This window comes from Rana temporaria, chromosome 1 (assembly GCF_905171775.1).
Source record: "Rana temporaria chromosome 1, aRanTem1.1, whole genome shotgun sequence".
Lineage (NCBI taxonomy): Eukaryota > Metazoa > Chordata > Amphibia > Anura > Ranidae > Rana > Rana temporaria.
Window position 1 is genome coordinate 512,612,067 of NC_053489.1, and position 15,746 is coordinate 512,627,812.

At 43.7% G+C, this 15,746-nt stretch overlaps 1 protein-coding gene across 1 annotated transcript in view; it reads right to left on the reverse strand.

Annotated features, from left to right (window-relative positions):
- Positions 1–4,129: 4,129 nt before the first annotated feature.
- Positions 4,130–15,746, reverse strand: part of MGAT4D (MGAT4 family member D) — a 168,154-nt gene continuing 156,537 nt past the window's right edge. The window contains exon 15 of the mRNA XM_040331296.1: positions 4,130–5,671. Within this exon, the coding sequence (XP_040187230.1) occupies positions 5,648–5,671 (24 nt within the window). The 3' untranslated portion in view covers positions 4,130–5,647. The remainder of the gene's footprint in view (positions 5,672–15,746) is intronic.

Sequence of the window (15,746 nt, forward strand, 5' to 3'; positions counted from 1 at the left end):
CTCCCAACTGTTGCTGGGACACATCACTGTATACCAGTGTTTCTCAACTCCAGTCCTCGGGGCGCACCAACAGGTCTTGTTTTCAGGCTTTCCATTATTGTGCACAGGTGATTTTATCAGTTTCACTGCCTTAGTAATTACCACAGCAGTTTGATCTGAGGGAAATCCTGAAAACATGACCTGTTGGTGCGCCCCGAGGACTGGAGTTGAGAAACACTGCTGTATACTATATGTAACTGATGCCACATACAGTTTATACAGCACTGACTGCAGACACATGTATTCATAAAGCAAATAGCTTGTTAGGGCCAGCTTGGCTCAAACTATTAAAAGTGATAGCAAAACTGGAGTTAAACATTAGCGATTTCATAAAGTGCAGTTGGCAGAAAAAAACAGACTCCATCTGTACCGAAAACACCCACTTTAATTAAGGCTGATTTGTGCTCATTTTGAGCAGAATATCCATTGGAACTGCACAGTAGTAAAAGAATAAATTCCTGCATAAAGTTCAACATAACAATAGCACATACATTAAAATAATAAAGTTCAATACACAAATCACAAAGAATGATCAGAAGTACCATTAAATAAATAGAACAATTCATTCAGCTATGCAAACATACATACAACTTTGCCATTTAACAAACTCTGATTTTGAAAAAGCCCAACCATTACCTGCACTGTGCAAAGATATTTGAACTGATGTTTCAAAAAGCAGCACTGAAATTCACAAGTCATTGGGAAGACATAACATAGCCCGGAGCATGATTTAAAGGGCACTCAAACACCGGAGAGCGTTATTTTGTAACCAAAGAATTAGAGTTCTCAATCAGAAGGGATTAAATGCATCAGTATATTAAAGTCATAAAAGTGCCTTATAGCACAGTGGAATGTCACTAGTCTCCAAAAAGCATATTTTACTTTACCTATTGGTTCATCACAAACAAAGCGGTAATGTGGACCATTGTATATGAACAGCAGGTACTCTTTAATGCCCTCAACGATGCAAATTTAAGGTATAAGAATAGAGAAGAAAAAGTAAAGAAGAACCAACTATAGCTACAGAACTGTCTACTTTTGTACTCTGGCTTTCTATTTAAAAGCAAAGGCCACTTAAAACTGGTATTTCATTGTTAAGCCAGACTGTGTACAGCTGCCTGTTCTAGTCTGAGGACCGGCTTCTGTTGATCAGGCATGCTGGAAAACCAGCATTTGATCAGGGCTCGCAGCCAATGGCTGCAAGCCCTGATCAGTGTAATCAGGTGGGAAGGATGAGGGGGGGCAGGGGGTCCCCTTGCCAGAATACAATGTCTCAGAGGGAACTATCGGTCAGGTTTTTTTTTTTTTCCAACCTGCTAGCTGAATGAAAAAACCCTGAAAGTGTGCACCCAGATTAGCAGTGTATCAGAGCACAGGCCAGTGGCTTGCAGGTCTCTGGGAAAAAATGTATCTGCTAAATGACTGGCTTTCCTTCTATTAAGCAGCCATTACCATTTCCTGAATTGCACAGTGAATTCAGCATGAGAAGACAAACAACTTTGCCTAGCTTTGAACTGGCTACACATTATACCATTTTCTTGTTCAATTCCCTTTAGATTTACCTTCAACTATGAAGCGCAGGGGCCTGCCTGACTGCATACAAATTGAAAGTGTTTTGGTTTGACCTAATATTATATGGTACATCTAAAAAGGAAAATTGTACAAATGTGTAACCAAGCTTTAGACTGAATGATATGCCAATGATTATTGAAGAGCAGTTGACATTACAGAGGTGCTATAATACACTGAAACGTCAGTTTTGTACAGTTGGAATTTGGTTTATATATATATATTTTTTTTTTTACACAGTCAGTTATCCCAGACAAGCAATAAATACACAGAATCAACAAAATCAAAAATTTACATATTCATCAAAACTTATCTAAAAGTCATGGCTTGACGACAAAATAAGCCACCATTGGTAGCCTGGGATGTTATAAAATCATACTGGCCCTACTGGAATACTTAAACCAGTACACCAACTTAAAATTAAACACAGTGACTTCAAACCTCTTTGTAAACATATTTGCTTCGTAAAACATTTCACACATTCCTCAAGGCACAATTTTAAAGAAGATTGATTGAAACCCTGGCTATTTAATTAACTCAATAAAAGTAAAACATAAAAAAAAGAAAATATGCAATAATAAACTAAAGGGACTGGCTTCACAGAAACAATTCACATACACACAAGCTGCCATTACTGACCTCTGCCAAAATGAGTAGATACTAGACTGTCAAGCTGATCCACTGGCTTCAACCACTAAGTGCTGGAAATTAACATGCAGTTTAGAAATTCTCACCTTACTGCCCTGAATATGTTCCAGGTCAGAGACTTAAAGTATTGAAGCAGAGGATCAACATGACAATTGCACAGATCATTTTTAGAAGACCTCAGCAATGGCTGCTGGAAAATTTGTCTCTGTACGTTTCCTTTCAGTTTCATGCCGGTGACTTGTCCTCAATGTTCCCCTATGGGGGAAGTTCCTCCACTCACTGCGCAGGCGTAAACTTCCCGACGGAAATCCCCGAACCTCGCCCGGCATCCAGGCTCATTCTTTAACATCCCCGTGGATTGGAGGATGTTAAAAAAAGAGCCAGGAGGCCGAGCGAGCGAAGCGAGCCGTCCGAGCGCAGCGAGGACGTGAGGCCGACTGGCCACTTTCCTCTAAGTCCACGTCGCCCTGGATGCCGGCCGCCGTTCGGGGATTTCCGTCAGCAAGTTTGCACCTGCGCAGTGCTTGACGGAACTTTCCCGATGGCTGGAACCATCTCTGCGCCTCAGTTCGCGCATGCGCTGGAACTTCCGTGATACCTGGAACCAGCACGGCAGATCACCGGCATATGTTTTATTCAGTTAAACTATTTGGTTAACTTAAAAAAAAATAAAAAAAAAAAAATAAATTGGCAAAGAGCAAAGGCATACAGGAAACCCACATCAACCAAGCGCATTTAGCATTTCACTAGTTTACAGCAGTCAGAACAGCGAAGCATGGTTTATTAATGACTGCTGTAGGTTCCTGCCATTTGCTCTTCGTAATTGCATAAAAAAACCTGTATGGTCATTTCTGATTGCATAACAATTCTTTATCTGTAGCAATAAACAATGCAGATTTGCACATTTTGCATAGGTGTCATGAACATTCTTAAGTCACACATATATCAGCAGTTCTCTCACTGGTGTTGAACACAACACAGTTTGTATAGATATTTATACCTGAAACCTGTAGTGCAATTCACACCTCCAGCTGCATGCATGAAGGCTTCTAAGTGTACCTATCAGGAAAGAAATCTGGATGTTCCCAACTTGTTTATAAAAAGGAACAGGTTCCAATGTCATCATCCTGATCCTGGCTTTACTACCTAGTGAGTCACCAGGAACAAGTACTTGATTGCATGTTAATTCTATATTACTTGGCTCTGGCTCCGCATTGTTAATTTCATATTAGTTGGATCTGGCTCTGCATGAGAGTCCTCAAAGCAGAATAGTTTAAACTATGTCAGCAACAGCAGCTCCCATGTTACTATCTAAATTAACTTAATTATACACATTAGAAGACGGCCAAGTCTGTGTTAATGATCTGCTCTCATGGTTTTATTTTTTTTAAAGAATTCAAAATGTTGGGGAGAAGGGAGGGGAGAGAAAATTAGCTATACATCCTGGTTATCTGCATCTTAAGGCCACCACTTAGGGCTCGATTTTCTTTTGTTCAGTCTCTGGGCTGAACAAAAGAAAATAGACTACACTATCCCCACTTAGGCCCTTTTTACACTGGGGCGGGAGCCGCGGTGGCAATATAGCGCCGCTAAAAATAGCGGTGCTATACTGTCGGATTTGCCCACTAGCGGTGCGGTATTAACCCCCGCTAGCGGCCGATAAAGGGTTAATACCGCCCGCAATGCACCTCTGAAGAGGCGCATTGAGGGCGGTATTGCCGTGGTTTCCCATTGTTTTAAATGGGAAGGAGCGGTATACATACCGCTCCTCTCACCGCTCCAAAGATGCTGCTGACAGATTTTTTTCTCTCCTGCCAGCGCATCGCCTCAGTGTGAAAGCCTTACGGCATTCACATTGAAGTTGCTGGGCAGGAGTTTTTCAGGTGGTATAGCAGCGCTATTTTTAGCGCTGTACCGCCAGAAAAACTCCTCAGTGTGAAAGGGGTCTCACTGCTGAATATGGTATTTTTTGCCTGGGGCTGCCCGAGTGCAGTAACACTGGCGAACAGGGACTACATGCGTTAGGATGCAGTCATTGTTTGAACCATGATTTTCACCCAGAACAGTTGAGTTTTAAATTGCCATTTTTTATGCTGGGTGGCATTTGCGCCACTCACCAATGGCTAAAATTTTGACCAATTCAGGAGCAGCAGGCTGAAATTCAAGCCTTAGTGAAAAGTACCAGCTACCTGCTTGAAAAATCCAGCCCAGCTGATCACCAGTTCTCCCTGTAAATAATTCCCAAGGGTGTTTACTATCAATGTCTGGATCAGGTGACAATTTCATGTCAACTGTACAATTAGTGTGGAAAAAAATGGGCAGATATTTTGTCCAACACCATACCTTTTCTAATATGCCCAACGTTTGAGTAAGGAGAGGCACTTTGAGTCCCTGCCAAGTATTTTTTTCTGTCTTGCACATTTCAGCCAAAGATCTGATGTAGGCGGTTATTACAGTCATCAATTATTCCTATAGAGAATCCACTATAGGGAACAGAGCCAACACTTAGTGAACATTTAGAGAACAGCGTCAAAACAAATGAAGAACGGTCAGCCTACAGAAGATGCCCGGCTGTCAAGGCCAAGCTAGAAGAGATCCCTCTATTAAAAGGCACTGACAAAGTTCTGTGGATCATCAGAGTTCTGTGTTTTTTATGTGAAGAGTAAATAAGATAAGGCAAGACTGATCTAGCAATATTACGAGAAAATGCCCTTGCCAAAAAATGCTGATACCAGCCTGTATGTGCATGGGCACATAGGCAGTCAATGCCTCAGATTCACACAGAGCTGTGCCAAAAAAAGCAGACGTGAAGACAGGGCTGCTGCACACAGAACACATAGAATGCATTAAGATAAAAAAACATTCTGCCTTTACAACCACTTTAAGTCTGATTTACCTTCAATGCCAATAATGGTGACTATAACTACCACAGAATCCATTGCATTCCATGCAAACACAAAACATTAGTACACTTGCAACAGTTTTAAGACGTGTTCAAATTGTGAAAAAAAAAAAAAAAAAAAGAGCCATCATTTGGTAAGGCCTTCAGAGAACATTCCATCAAAACAAATGGTTTACAGTGTCCAGTACCTTGGTTCTGTAATTAAACAAAAGCCGTAAAAGATTCAGCGATATCAAAGTTCTTTGGTTGCATAATCTCTGTGTGCAAATAGCTTCTGTCATCTTTAGAATGAATGTTTATCTTAAAGAAACGCAAATAAACTCTTAAAAAGTTATTTTGTAAAAAGAACAAAACAATTATTAAATATAAATAGCTAAATTATTTCCAGCATAAAAAATATAATCTATACAATCTTCATCCTTCCAGTAATGCCATTCAAACTTCAGAGTAGTCTTGCACTGTCCCAGCAGAGGGCAATAAAGCTTCAGACTATTTCTTCAATTTAATGAATATCTGGAAAAGAAACATAATGGGTAGTATACTCAAAGACAATGCTGTTATTGCAAGTGTAAATTAAAATATAAATCAAAGATTAGACCATTTAAAATGTGGGCAAATTCCTTAAAGTGGAACTTTAATCAGAAAATGTAATCCTGCTAGATCATTTCAGGCTGGCCCCTTTTGCAGGAATAGCTATGTAAAACATTAAAAATTAGTGCCTATACTGTTTAAAATCCAGAAATACACCCTGCTCTCCATTTGTGGCATTATGCTGATCACTAGAGGCCGATCTGCTGACTGTCTAAGGATTTACTGCTGCTCAGGGGCTCTGGGTTTCAGAAAAAATGGCAGCCTCCAGCAAGAACAATAATACTGGAGGCAATTTACAGCACACACCAATTTTGGTAGCATAATGTGTAATGCATGTTCCGAAAGAACATTATTTTATCAAGTTGTTATGGGTAAAGTTCTACTTTAAATATCTTTAGAGGAGACTAAAAATTGTTTAGATCTTGTGCTAGAAACCACAATAATCTAACCTTTCCATTTCATTTATCAAACACTTTGTGGATGACTAATCTTTCCTTTGTTTACCTGCAAAACCAGTTTAACATGTTGAGGAAGCAATCAATCAGTGTAAAGAAAATGTTCTGTCCAAGCCACTATGGATCTATTTATACCTCTGCATATGCAACAAAAGGTTTTAGTTGGATTGTTATTAACCACTTCCCGACCTCCTCATGTACATATACGTCAGAAGAATGGCACGGACAGGCACATGTACGTACCTGTACGTCCTCTGCTAGACGTGGGTGGGGGGTCCGATCGGGACCCCCCCCCGGTACATGCGGAGGTCGGGTCCGCTCGGGGAGCGATCCGGGACGACGGCGCGGCTATTTGTTTTTAGCCGCTCCGTCGCGATCGCTCCCCGGAGCTGAAGAACGGGGAGAGCCGTGTGTAAACACGGCTTCCCCGTGCTTCACTGTCGCGGCGCATCGATCGGGTGATCCCCTTTATAGGGGAGATCCGATCGATGATGTCATTCCTACAGCCACACCCCCCTACACTAGTAAACACACACACAGTGATCCCTAAATGTTACAGCGCCCCCTGTGTTTAACTCCCAAACTGCAACTGTCATTTTCACAATAAAGAATGCAATTTAAATGCATTTTTTGCTGTGAAAATGACAATGGTCCCAAAAATGTGTCAAAATTGTCCGAAGTGTCCGCCATAATGTCGCAGTCACGAAAAAAATCGCTGATCGCCCCCATTAGTAGTAAAAAAAATAAAAAAAAATAAAAATGCAAAAAAACTAACCCCTATTTTGTAAACGTTATAAATTTTGCGCAAACCAACCGATAAACGATTATTGCGTTTTTTTTTTTACCAAAAATAGGTAGAAGAATACGTATCGGCCTAAACTGAGGGAAAAAAAAAATTATATATGTTTTTGGGGGATATTTATTACAGCAAAAAGTAAAAAATATTGCATTTTTTTCAAAATTGTCGCTCTATTTTTGTTTATAGCGCAAAAAATTTAAACCGCAGAGGTGATCAAATACCACCAAAAGAAAGCTCTATTTGTGGGGAAAAAAGGACGCCAATTTTGTTTGGGAGCCACGTCGCACGACCGCGCAATTGTCTGTTAAAGCGACGCAGTCCCGAACTGTAAAAACCCCTTGGGTCTTTAGGCAGCAATATGGTCCGGGGCTTAAGTGGTTAATCAAATAGTTGGTTTAAAAACGGTTCTAGAAAAAAATTACAGCTATGAATGTCATGAACACAATAGATTTTCTTCAGCTGAAAGGTTTGCTCCAGGGCCCATATTTCAGAAGCTGCAACAGGTTCATAGCTCAAAGCTTGATATGATTTACATTACACTGTACATTGAAAGACACTGGTTTAAATACAAATGTAGCATTTACAGCGTTATTAACCACTTTAGCCCCAGACCATTTGTCAGCCTAAAGACCAGAAGTGTTTTCTTTCTCGTACATCACGGGACACAGAGAAGCATAGTAATTACTATGTGGGTTATAGAGTCTACCTTCAGATGATGGACACTGGCACGCCCTTAAGGCAGGAAGTTCCCTCCCCTATATAACCCCTCCCATACCGGAAGTACCTCAGTTTTTTCGCCAGTGTCTAAGGTGTTGGTCACGAGTGAACATGTGCTCTGAGGAGCTCCACTGGAGGGATCCATGCTGGTTTTAAAAAGCCTCCATAAAATCCGGATCCGTCCAAAGTGCTTCTTAGCCAAAGTGGACGGTACCTGGGCCCCGGTTGAGAAGAAGAACAGGGTTTGGCCTGTAATGCTCCTCTTTTGAGGGCTGGATCCTTGGTATTCAGATCTTTGGTCAATTTCCCAATACCAAAAGCTTACTGACAGGGTGCGATATGGGTCCAGGGGTGTGGTGTTCCTGTCCATGGACCCCGATCCCTGAAGGTCTGCAGACTTTGCTCTCCGTGATGGGCAAAGATTGTCTGTGTGCAGAGTCCTGTGGCGTTCAGGTAAGTGAAGGTGCTTTCAGAACTTGGTTCTGAAAGTTTCCTACTTTTTGAGCCATTATGCTTTGCCTAAACTGTCTGTCTGTGCCTCTCCTATCACTTGTCCTGGTAATGCTGTGGGGAGGAGGGGTGTCTATGCTCAGTCGTTTAGCCCCTCCTGTGCAGGTAATAGCAGAGAAAAGTTGTCCAAAAGTTTTGGCTACAAATTGTCTTACCTGGTCCTCACATGGTAGCTGCGGTAGCTCCAAACCTCGTGCATGGGCACGTCAGCGTCACGTGCGCACATAGTGCATGTCATAGGCGCACGCGTGGATAATTTATGCGCCTGCGTCTAGTGCGCACGCATGTGTGCGGCGCGCATGGGGCTTCAGGTGCGCGCGTGGCAACATGTGCGTGCACGCAGCCGCGGCGCGTGCGTGCACGCAGCCGCGGCGCATGCGCGCAAGAGGTCTTTCTCAGCTGTTCTTTATGAAGCTAGAGATTGCAGGACAGAGCAGGTCAGGTGACTTGCACCTAGTCCATAAAAGCTCAGTCCACCTCACCCATCCTGGCTGACAGTGGACACTAGAGTATTTGTGCACAAGTTTTCAGTATTATACTACTGGATGGTGGACAGTGACATTTGCTTAAGGAGCATAGTGGGCTCTGCCTCTTGCTGACCATCAAATAGCAGCGTCAGTGCTGGTCTATAGGTCCGCAAGTGGATGCAACTTTTGTGAGTACCTCGGCTTTATTATGGCTAAAGGCTCAGGGACTAGAAGTACGAAAAAATCTAAGGGATCGCCATTAGGCTCGGAGGATCTCGGGCATGCTCCTGTGGCTATTTCCTCTCCTGATAAATTAGAGGAGGCCCAGGGTGAACCATCAGGGCTGCCAGGTGCCTCATCTGCCCTTGTCCTGCCGGCTCCAGTTTTTGTAACACAGAAGGCTCTGGCCTCAGCTATGGGTGGACTGGAGCAAAGATTGGCGACCTTGATTGTGTCCTCTCTCTCAAGAGAAAAACGCACAAGGTCTCCCTCTGCAGAGTTCCTCATGGCTGAATAACTATCTTAGGAGGTTGATTTACCCTCAAGGGATCAGGCAGAGGGTCGGTCAGAGGTCTCGGACTCTGAGGATTCTAGCCTGGGGGAACCATTTTCGGCATCTCAGTCCGAAAGTCTGTTGGTGCAGTCCCTCACTGAGATGGTCCGTTCGGCCTTCAAGTTGCCCCTTTTAGAGCCAGCATCGAGTTCAGTCTCTTCCTTAGGCTCTTTAAAAGCTCCTCAAGCTAACTATTCCTTCCCAGTTCATCCCCTACTGGAAGGTCTTATCTACAAGGATTGGGAACATCCGGATAGATCTTTTCTTCCTCCTAAAAAGTTTTTGGTTTTATACCCCATGGAGGAGAAGTTAACCAAGAAGTGGGGTGTCCCCACGGTGGACGCAGCTATATTCTGCGTAAACAAGACTTTGACCTGTCCGGTGGACAACGTTCAAGTGTTCAAAGGCCCGACAGACAAGAGATGAAAGACGCTGTTGAACCTTGTTTGCTACAGCTAGAGGGGTAGCCCAACCTGCGGTAGCGGCTATTGGTATTTGCCAAGCCTGGTCTTGGGATATCCCGGCTTAACAGGCTCTGGAATTGGCCGACTTTCCCAAGGTATTATGCTTTGCAGTAGATGCTATCAAGGACTCCATACAACAGTTCTCCCGTCTCACACTCTCTTTAGTTCATATGCGCAGATTACTCTGGTTGAAGAACTGGTCAGTTGAAACCCCTTGTAAGAAACTACTGGCAGGGTTTCCTTTCCACGGGGAGCGTTTATTTGGGGAAGATATGGATAGATATATTCAGAAAATTTACAGTGTCAAAAGCACACTGTTACCAGTGAGGAAAATGTTTAGGGGTACCCCCTCCTTTAAAAAGTCTTCCTCTCCTATTCCTAGCACTTCCACTGCCAGGCAGTTCCGACGGCCTCCCGGACGGTTTAATGCGGGTGGAAAGCCGCAGGGCCAGCCTCAGGCCTTCAAAAACCAAAAGCCGGCATCTAAGTCGGCATTATGATGGTTCACCCCCACTCAGCAGGTTGGGGGGGGGGGGGAACTTCAGCCGTTTGCAGAAGCTTGGCAAGGGAGGATCCAAAACAATTGGGTCCTCTCTACGGTCTCCGAGGGCTACAGGCTGGAGTTGAGCGAATTTCCTCCACCCCGCTTTTTGGGGCCTCAAGCGTCCCGAAAGACCCGGGAAAAAGAAAATCTCTAACATTGGCCTTGGATCATCTATTATCCCAGGGGGTGATCAGGGAACTGCCGCTGGAAGAACAAGAACAAGGTTTTGGGTTTTATTCAAATCTTTTCACCGCCCCCATCCTATTCTGGATCTCAAGGCCTTAAACCAGTTCCTAAAGGTCCGATCTTTCCGGATGGAATCGATCCGGTCGGTGGTTGCCTCCTTACAAGGAGGAGAACTTTTGGTGTCTATCGATATAAAGGACGCATACTTACACATTCCTATCTTCCTCAACCATCAGAAGCTGTTACGCTTCACAGTAAATCAACGCCACTTTCAGTTCATGGCCTTACCTTTCGGTCTGGCCACCGCACCTCGTGTATTAATGAAGGTACTGGTCCCCCTGCTAGCCAATCTAAGATCTCAAGGCATATCTATAGTAGCCTATCTGGACGATCTGTTGTTGGTAGATCGTTCAGTTGCCGATCTAAACTCAGCAGTACACAGAACCGTGAGATACCTGGAATCCATGGGTTGGGTTCTCAACCTGGACATGTCAGCCTTGGTGCCTGTGAAAAGACTTGAGTATTTAGGTCTACTCAGACACAGATCAAAGAAAGATCTTTCTGCCCCAGATAAAGATCGATTCTTTAAGGGAGCTAGTTCAGTTGGTCAAGTCAAAGAGTCAACCCTCCATTCGCCTTTGTATGCGGCTGTTGGGGAAAATGGTAGCCTCTTTCAAGGCCGTCCCATTTGCTCAGTCCCACTCAAGGGGACTTCAACATGCCATTCTATCCGCTTGGAACAAGAAAATCCAAGCCTTAGACCGCCCTATGTCCCTCTCCCGAACAGTCCGGCAGAGCCTTTGCTGGTGGCTAGTCCCCCAGAATTTACTAAGAGGGAAGTCTTTTGTTCCCATATCTTGGCGGGTTGTGACCACAGATGTCAGTCTTCTGGGCTGGGGTGCAGTTCTGGAGGGGCTGTCTCTCCAGGGAAAGTGGTTGATCACCGAGAAGTCTCTACCCATCAATCTGCTAGAGATTCGGGCAGCTCGTCTAGCCCTATCAGCTTGGACAGACAAGTTGCGGGGTCACCCAGTCAGGATTCAGTCCGACAATGCCACAGCTGTGGCATACATAAATCACCAGGGGGGCACAAGGAGTCGTGCAGCCCAAAGAGAAGTGGATCGAATCCTGATCTTGGCGGAAAAGTATGTCCCGTGCATATCTGCGGTTTATATTCCGGGGATAGACAATTGGCAGGCAGACTTTCTAAGTCGCCAACAGTTGCTCCCAGGAGAGTGGACTCTTCACCCCGACATCTTCCAGGGCTTTTGTCAGAGGTGGCAAATACCAGATGTGGATCTCTTTGCATCGAGGTTCAATGCGAAGGTGGGCAACTTTCTGTCCCAGACGAGGGATCCACTCGCTTGCGGAACGGATGCGCTGGCGTTTCCATGGGACCAATTTTCCCTAATTTATGTGTGTCCTCCGCTGCAATTATTACCCCGCCTCCTTCGCAGGATAAAGTCGGAAGAGAAACCAGTGACTCTGGTCGCTCCAGCTTGGCCCAGGAGGGCCTGGTACGCAGAAATTGTAAGGATGTTGGTGGGACATCCATGGACCCTTCCGCTTCATCCAGACCTGCTTTCTCAGGGGCCAATATTCCACCCTTCCTTACGGTCTCTAAATTTAACGGTCTGGCTGTTGAATCCCATATCCTAAAGAGGAGGGGTCTCTCTAATTCGGTAGTATCTACTTTAATGCCAGAAAGCCAGCGTCCAGGCTTATTTATTACAGAGTTTGGAAGTCTTATGTGGCCTGGTGCGAAGCCAAAAGGTGGCATCCCCGGAGGTATCTCATTGGCAGAATTCTAGATTTTCTGCAGATGGGGGCAGACATGAAGTTGGCCTTAAGCACCATTAAAGGCCAGATCTCGGCCTTGTCAATATTTTTTCAAAGGCCACTGGCTACACATTCTCTGGTTAGTGCAAAGAGAAGGGGGACGCCAATTGGCGTTTTGGGACTTTAAATGAGATTACATATAAACTGCATCTCCATCCCGGATTCAATATGAAATAAAAAAGATTGGGACTTTAAATGAAACAGTGTGCTGATGGGCATCAGCACACCGTATCATTTAAAGTCCCAATCTTTTTTATTTCACATTCTCTGGTTAAGACCTTTTTACAAGGGGTGATTCATGTTAATCCTCCAATCAAGACCCCCTTGCAACCGTGGGATCTGAATCTGGTCCTTTCTGCCTTGCAGAAGCAACCCTTTGAGCCTCTGGCTCACATTCCATTGGTCCTCCTGACCAGGAAGGTGTTTTTTTTGGTGGCCATATCCTCTGCCAGGAGGGTATCGGAGTTGGCGGCCTTATCATGTAAAGAGCCATACCTAATTCTTCACAAGGGCAGAGTAGTCCTACGGCCTCATCCGGCCTTCCTTCCAAAGGTTGTTTCAAACTTTCATTTGAACCAAGATCTGGTTCTCCCTTCTTTTTTCCCCAGAGCCTAGTTCTGCAAAAGAGAAGTCATTGCATACTCTGGACGTACTAAGAGCAGTTAAGATCTATCTTAGGGCTACTGCTCAGGTTCGAAAAACAGACAATTTTGTTTATTCTACCAGAAGGTCCCAGATGTGGGCAGGCAGCGTCTAAGTCCACTATCTCCAAATGGATTAGACAAATCATTACTCAAGCCTATGGCTTGAAGGGAAAGGTTCCTCCGTTTAAGGTTAAAGCACATTCCACTAGAGCGGTGGGTACTTCCTGGGCACTGCATCATCAAGCCTCCATGGCTCAGGTCTGCAAGGCCGCGACTTGGTCGTCAGTCCATACTTTCACTAAATTTTACCAATTGGACATGAGGAAAAACGAGGAAGTCGCCTTTGGGCGCAGTGTGCTGCAGGCTGCAGTTTAATTCCTCATATCTGATGGCGCCCGGCTTATTTTTTGGGGTCTCCCTCCTCTCATTAGCATTGCTTTGGGACATCCCACATAGTAATTACTATGCTTTTCTGTGTCCCGTGATGTACGAGAAAGAAAATAGGATTTTTATAACAGCTTAACTGTAAAATCCTTTTCTTGGAGTACATCACGGGACACAGAGCTCCCGCCCCTCTTGATGGGGAAATTGGGACACTTATTGCTTGCTACAAAAAACTGAGGTAATCCCGGTATGGGAGGGGTTATATAGGGGAGGGAACTTCCTGCCTTAAGGGCGTGCCAGTGTCCATCATCTGAAGGTAGACTCTATAACCCACATAGTAATTACTATGCTTCTCTGTGTCCCGTGATGTACTCCAAGAAAAGGATTTTACAGGTAAGCTGTTATAAAAATCCTATTTTTACAATTTGGCACTGCACTGCTTTAACTGGTAATTGCGCGGTCATATAATGTTGTACCCAAACAAAATTTGCGTCCTTTTTTCCCCACAAATAGAGCTTTCTTTTGATGGTATTTTATTGCCTCTGCAATTTTTAATTTTTGCGATATAAACAGAAAAAGACCGAAAATTAAAAAAAAAAAAAAAAAAGATATTTTCTACTTTTTGTTATAAGAAAAAAATCGAACAAACTCAATTTTAGTCATACATTTAGGCCAAAATGTACATTTAAGCCACATGTCTTTAGTAAAAAAAATGCCAATAAGCGTATATTTATTGGTTTGCGCAGAAGTTATAGTGTCTACAACTAGGGTACATTTTCTGGAATTTACACAGCTTTTAGTTTAAGACGGCTTCATTTCTTGAGGTGCTAAAATGGCAGGGCAGTACAAAACCCCCCCAAATGACCCCATTTTGGAAAGTAGACACCCCAAGGAAATTGCTGAGGGGCATGTGGAGCCCACTGAATATTAAATTTTTTTGTACCAAGTGATTGAATGACAAAAAAATAAAAAATAAATTACAAAAAGTTTTAACTAAATGATATATTGCTCACACATGCCATGGTTATATGTGGAATTGCACCCCAAAATACATTCTGCTGCTTCTCCTGAGGACGGGGATACCACATGTGTGGGACTTTTTGGGAGCCTAGACGCGAACGGGCCCCGAAAACCAAGCACCACCTTCAGGATTTCTAAGGGCGCAAATTTTTTTTTTCACTCCTCACTACCTATGACCGTTTTGAAGGCCATAAAATGTCCAAATAGCACAACCCCCCCCCCCCCCCAAATGACCCAATTTTGTAAAGTAGACACCCCAAGCTATTGAGTCCATGGAATATTTTATATTTTGCCACAAGTTGCGGGAATATGACATTTTTTTGGGGGACTTTTTGGGAGCCTAGCCGCGTACGGGACCCCGAAAACCAAGCACCGCCTTCAAGATTTCTAAGGGCATAAATTTTTGATTTCACTCCTCACTACCTATCACAGTTTTGAAGGCCATAGAATGCCAAGATGGCACAAAACCCCCCCAAATGACCCTATTTTGGAAAGTAGACACCCCAAGCTATTTTCTGAGAGGCATGTTGAGTCTATGGAATATTTTGTATTTTGCCACCAGTTGCTGGAATATGACAAACTTTTTTTTTTTTTTTTGCACAAAGTTGTCACTAAATGATATATTGCTCAAACATGCCATGGGCATATGTGGAATTACACCCCAAAATACATTCTACTGCTTCTCCTGAGTATGGGGATACCACATGTGAGACTTTTTGGGAGCCTAGCCGCGTACGGAACCCCGAAAACCAAGCACCATACCTCTCAGCAAATAGGTTGGGGTGTCTACTTTCCAAAATGGGTCATTTGGGGGGGTTTGTGCCATCTGGGCATTCAATGGCCTTCAAAACTGTGATAGGCAGTGAGGAGTGAAATCAAAAATTTACACCCTTAGAAAGCCTGAAGGCGGTACTTGGTTTTTGGGGTCATGTACACGGCTAGGCTCCCAAAAAGTCTCACACATGTGGTATCCCTGTACTCAGGAGAAGTAACAGAATGTATTTAGGGGTGTAATTCCACATATGTCCATGGCATGTTTGAGCAATATATCATTTAGTGACAACTTTGTGCAAAAAAAAAAAAAATTCTCTTTCCCGCAAATTGTGTAAAAATATAAAATATTCCATGGACTCGACATGCCTCTCAGTAAATAGCTTGGGGTGTCTACTTTCCAAAATGGGGTCATTTGGGGGGGTTTTGAATTGTCCTGGCATTTTATGCACAACATTTAGATGCTTATATCACATAGACATATTCCCCCCCCCCCCAAGAAAATTGCATTGAACCCCCAAACATTATATATTATTTTAAAGCAAAGGCCCTACAGATTAAAATGGTGGGTGTTGCTTTTTTTTTCTATGCAGTATTTGCGCAGCGATTTTTCAAACGCATTTTTTTGGGCAAAAATACATATT